The sequence below is a fragment of the Lactuca sativa genome, chromosome 5 (genome assembly GCF_002870075.4).
Source record: "Lactuca sativa cultivar Salinas chromosome 5, Lsat_Salinas_v11, whole genome shotgun sequence".
Classification (NCBI taxonomy): Eukaryota; Viridiplantae; Streptophyta; class Magnoliopsida; order Asterales; family Asteraceae; genus Lactuca; species Lactuca sativa.
The window spans coordinates 143,114,012-143,119,852 of record NC_056627.2 but is presented as its reverse complement, the minus strand read 5'-3'; the positions used below and the strand labels follow the sequence as shown (position 1 = coordinate 143,119,852).

The following is a 5,841-nucleotide window of genomic DNA, read 5'->3' as shown; positions in this document are numbered from 1 at the left end:
GTCTTCAACCTTTGTTTAAGGTTCCTTGTCGAAACACCATCAAGGGGACATCAAAAGTATTTATGATTATGAGAGGGAAAAAACTATGAGTTTGATAGCAAAGAACAAAAGCAAAATTGCAGTTACTACCAATATGTGGGCATGTAATCATAAAAAAAAGGGTTTATGGCAATCACAACACATTTTGTAGATAAATATTGGAACTTGCAAAGCAGAATTATGAGGTATATTATACTTATTTAAATACCATTTATACATACTTATTAATTATATGTTAATATATATATATATATATATATATATATATATATATAATCAAATAGGTTTATTTACATGCCTTGTCCGCATACATCTGATGTTCTTGCTGATATACCTTATCTTACTTTGTGTGATTGGAATCTTGATAGGAAGGTTTCAAATCTTATTGTGGATAATTGCACCACAAATGATGCAATTATCAGGATATTATTAGAGAAACTTCCTCTAAAATCGCTAATGATGAATGGTGATTTGTTTCATATGCGTTGTTGTGCACATATTCTCAATCTTATTGTCCAAGATGGCTTATCTCTCATTAAATATGAGATTGAGAGAATCAGAGAGAGTTTTGCATTTTGGTCCGCATCACCAAAGAGGGAGCAAAATTTTGAGACAGCAGCAGAACAGTTGGGAATACCATACTCAAAGAAGTCGATACTTGACTGCAAGACGTGGTAGAACTATACATTCTTGATGTTGAGTGTTGCTATAAGCCACAAAGAGGTTTTCGATCAGGTAAAGACAAGAGACCCAAAGTATATATGTTTTCCTACAGATCAGGATTGGGAGTTGGCTAGTGAGATTTGTGAAAGATTACAGCTTTTTTATGAGGTGAGTATTATGTTCTCTGGTTCAAAGTATCCTACAGCTAATGTTTCCTTGCTTTGATATGTGAGATTGGGTATTCTTTGCGTGAGTGGACAAAATCTCCTATTGAGGAGATTAGGGAGATGGATGAACAAATGGTTTCTAAGTTCAATAAGTATTGGTCTGTAATTCATGAGATAATGAGAATGGCAGCGGTTTTAGATCCACGATACAAGTTAAAGTTTGTGGAGCTACTTTTGCCTGTGCTTTATGGCGAAGAAAAGGCAAAGATTGAATTTCAAAATTTGGAGGGGTTTGTCAAAACTTTGTTTCAAGAGTACGAGTCAATTAATGCATCTAGGTGTTTACGAGTTAATGTATTGTATTATTCTTATTGTTTATATAATAAATAGAGAATCATCTTAAATTATTAACATTTTTATACTAAACATTAGGTGTTTATGATGGTTCAGTTCCCGTTTCATCTTTATTGGGTTCTAGTATGTCTTCCGGTCATCGTGTTGGATTCAAAAAGCTCTTATCAGATATTGCTTCTATTACTAGAGATGATGATGAATCTGGAGGTTTGAGTGAGTTGGATAACTACTTGAAGGAGAAATTGTTGCCTAAAGACATTGAACTTGATTTGTTGGCGTGGTGGAAAACAAATGGGATTAAATACCCAACTCTAAAAATAATAGCTAAAGATATATTAGCTATTCCTATTTCCACTGTTGCCTCGGAATCAACTTTCAGCACTAGTGGAAGATTAGTAAGTCCTCATCGTATTCGACTTCATCCAAAGACATTGGAGGCTTTAATGTGTGCTAAAAGTTGGTTATTGAATGAAATTCGAGGTAGTATACTATTTGATATTAAATATATGAAATTATGAATCTTTTTTGCATATTAATAATATTTTTGTTAAATTGCTTTTATATTTTCTTACGTACAACAACTTGTTCTGAAGAGACCAAGGCATATTGTTGTTCTGTTGAATTTGATTATGATGTGGAAGAGGTAAAACGATACTTCTATGAATATTAATTTTATATAGTTTCCATGATTTGGTTTGATTTTGTGTTTCTTTAATACTTTGTAGGAAAACAATAAAGAAAGCGGGACAACAAGTTTGGATGATTTTGTTTGATTTTGAGTTTGTTTTAATGTTAAGTGGTAATGTTTATTGTGATCAATTAGTGTTTCATATTTTGTACTTTTTTATTTTGGTTGGTTGGTTGTTGTTACAATACTTGACTATTAGTAATTTCTATTTGGTTAAATGATTTAAGAACTTATTTGGTATTTAAAGCCCATGGAACTATCTTAATTTATCATTATGTATTTGTAGTTTTTCCTTTTTTTTTTCTGCAAAATTTCAGGTTTTGGGTCGCGTTTTCGGGTAGTTATCATGTTTCGGGTCGGGTTTTCGAGTAGTTATCGGGTTCGGGGGAAGTTTCAGCCCCGAGGAGGCGCCTCAATAAGAAAACCGTCAGATATTGGGTCGGGGTCGGGTACGCATTTAGAAATTGGGTCGGGTTTGGGAAACCATGCCCCGCCCCAAACCCGCCCTGTTGCCATTCCTATACTAGAACCGTTAGACACGTATCTCGTACCAGTGACACCACTAAAGTTCGGAAACCCAACAGACGACATGTAACTCGTACGTGCTGCGTACGAAGTTATGCCCTGCGTACTAAATTTACGCCTAACATACAGAGAGTTTCCAGCTTACTATAAATAGAAAGCGAGACCTCCCGATTTTGTTTACAAAAAGTTACTTTGTGTTACCCTAAACTCTCTTCTAAACTGCATACCCCCCCCCCCTAAGCCTAGGAAACATCCCCGACAACCGAAGCAAGTCCGGACGCGCTGAATACCCGAGAAAATAATCTTTTTAAGTTGAAACTCTGCCTGCGCAAGGCCCGGTTTTCAACAAAAATCTCCGGTTTCGTCACAGGAAGTCATTTTTAGACACAAAGTCTTGCCCAAGTTATCATTTTATCAATCGGTTGTTTCACGGTGAGTTCAATGTGTTTTCCCATGTTATTATGCGCAATGTATGTTTAATAGGGAGAATTGTATGTTGTGTGCTATATGTGCAATGTGCTTTCCCATGTTATTATGATAATGAAGTTATACCTTTAGCCATGTAGATCATGTCTCGTATTAACTTTTGGTATTGGCTTTGTGCCTTTGGCCATGTAGAGAATAACTCGTATCACATTGGTATTGGTATGTAGCCTTTAAACTTGAAGTGAATTACTAAGCATCACTTTGGCATTGGCAGAAGGCTAAGTATGGCTGTAATCATGTAAATGACTAGCCAAAGGAGAATTCAAAATTGTTTTTTCTATGCCACTTGGGATGGAGTCTTATTGATGTATATCATGTTGAAATTGTTGTATCTCATTGATTGTAAATCATTGAAGCAGATCATTTGTTGATATGGAAAGAGTGTCATATGATACTCATTTGCCTCTGATGTTCTTTGTCCCTCTTTGCTTCTGTCATATTGATATATATATATATATATATATATATATATATATATATATATATATATATATATATATATGGCATAATGTTATATTGTAACTGTTATTGAACTCACTAAGCGTCCACTTACCACTCTCAATGTTTAAACTATTGCAGGTGATAAGCATCTGTGATAGTGATGTACTAGTAAAAGATGTAGATTAGTTAATATTATAGCTTATGTATTTTGTATATTAAATTGCTGGGAAATTATGTAATATATAAAATTTTGTAAAAATCGTAATAGTCGGTTTGTATCCAGTCTTTTGTAATAAGACCATATATGTAAAATATGTTTATGAATATTCATGTATCATATTTGGAGTAATAATATTGTTAAGGTATTAGAGAAATAGTGGGTTTCACAGTATGCTGGATGAAAGAAATTTTTTTTTTCATATGTAAACTATATATTTATGTTATATTTTGAGATTTGTGCTGGATGAATGATTTAAACTTCTTTTTTCAGATCTAAACTGTATAAATGTAGTTTACATCTACCCGTATGTTTAGTAGAACAAGGGTAGATAAATGATGAGAGATGAAAGAAAATATAGATCATGATTTGAGGGTGAGAGGTGAAAAGTAATGAGAAGCGTTCACCTATGCATTGGCTCGTCATCTAGCAGCGGATAGATGACAACCACAGATCATTATAGACGTCCGGTGGAACACTAGCAGGCTCGCAACCTCTAGGTTCTGAATGATATGTTCACCTGGTCTACTCTAAAAACCCTGACAACTATGGACTTAGTGTGTAACAACCCGAAATCTTTTTCTGTAAGTCAAAATTCAATCAATAAAAGTCAGACTTTTTTCTGCTATCACTTTATTTTGTTTAGGGCCAGTTTGAGAGTCTTTAAGCCTAGTATACTTACGAATTGGATGTTGAGAAGTGTTAGCTTAGGATTAGAGGAATGTAATCGAACCAGAAAACTCTTCAAAGGGTGTTCACAGCCGCAAACTAGGTTCACGGCCGTGAACCTATGTTGGTCCGTGAACCCCTTTCCACATATATATATATATATATATATATATATATATATATATATATATATATATATATATATATTCACACACACACACACATTTCCTTCATTTTTCCTCATTTCTTCCCTCCTTGGCCGAAAACTCCTCAAGATTCTCTCTAGACTCATCCAACAAAAGCTCTTTTCCCACCCCACAAGAGTAAGTGATTCTTCCCTTTTCACTTGTTATTCATCTTATTCATGTAAACTGATTCATATCCATCCATTGATTCATCACTTTCATCACCATCTGTATGATCTTGAACAGTTCACGGCTGTGAACCCTTCATAGGGTCGTGAACCCTTCATAGATGGGCCGTAAACCCTTCAAGTGTTCATGAGTAAGTCGTAAACCCTTCATGTGTTCAGGGGCCGTAAACACATCTTGGGCCGTAAACCCTTCATGTGTTCATTGGCCATTAAAACATCTTGGGCCATAAAACCATGGTGGTTGGACGTAAACTCCTTTTTGTCCCTCATTCATGATTCTAACACTTCATTGTAAGTGTTTGCTTCATCCTAAGGGTGTTTCCTATGCTTGTTAGTGGATTTACACACTAATTGTAGGCCTATACATGTTAATATCTGCTTAATAGGATTGCGCTATGCTCGGGACACCACTTAGCATACTATGCATCCTATCTTTGTTATTCATCCAAGTCACTCACAACCAGGTGAGTTCGTACCCCTATAACTTTACTGTTTTTAACATTTTCAGGGGGGCGGGGGGGGGGGGGGGGGGGGGGGAATACAAGCAATATACCATTGATCTTGTGAACTTATACAAAAAGGATTTCAATACACTTAGAACTAACAAAATTGATACAACCATAAGGATTCCATGCATTTATGAACTATTTGGATATTTTATCCCTTTTGTATCATTCGGAGCATAAGGAAAGATTTCAACATAATCGCAGAGTTTTCAATGTAAAACATGAATCGAATACATTAACGAACATATGAACTATAATAGGTATTGTTTACGGATCAATTATCTTATCAACGTAAAAAACATAGACTCAATGCGATTAAACATATAAACTATATAAAGTGTAGTTTATGAGACATATAGATATCAAGTTAAATTTAATGGATTCATTTTATTATACACCTAATCGCTAGTATAGCATTTTATGACTGAGCATTCTTCGCGTATTTACTCAAGTACCAACAAAAGTCATGAGTTTAAAACCAGAGTATCCTTGCGGGAGAGCGTGAGTTTATGTATAGATCTATATGGGATTGAAAATCCTATACCATAACTGTTAGCAACAGTTAGGCCAGCAGGCCTGGGTGACCAAGTCATTTTGATTCTGACAGCTGAAGAACGTTGTTTAGGCAATTCAATGGTCAAGTCTGGTTATAACAACTCATAAATTTGGTACTAAAATATACGATTAATGTATGAATGGTAATAACTTCAATT

At 34.8% G+C, this 5,841-nt stretch overlaps 1 protein-coding gene across 1 annotated transcript; it reads left to right on the top strand.

The window, feature by feature from the left end:
- The first annotated feature begins 333 nt into the window (after positions 1 to 333).
- On the top strand, positions 334 to 717 carry LOC111908133 (zinc finger BED domain-containing protein RICESLEEPER 2-like). The gene has a single exon (XM_023903966.2). The coding sequence runs from the start codon at positions 334 to 336 to the stop codon at positions 715 to 717; it is 384 nt and encodes a 127-aa protein (XP_023759734.1).
- The last annotated feature ends 5,124 nt before the right edge of the window (positions 718 to 5,841 follow it).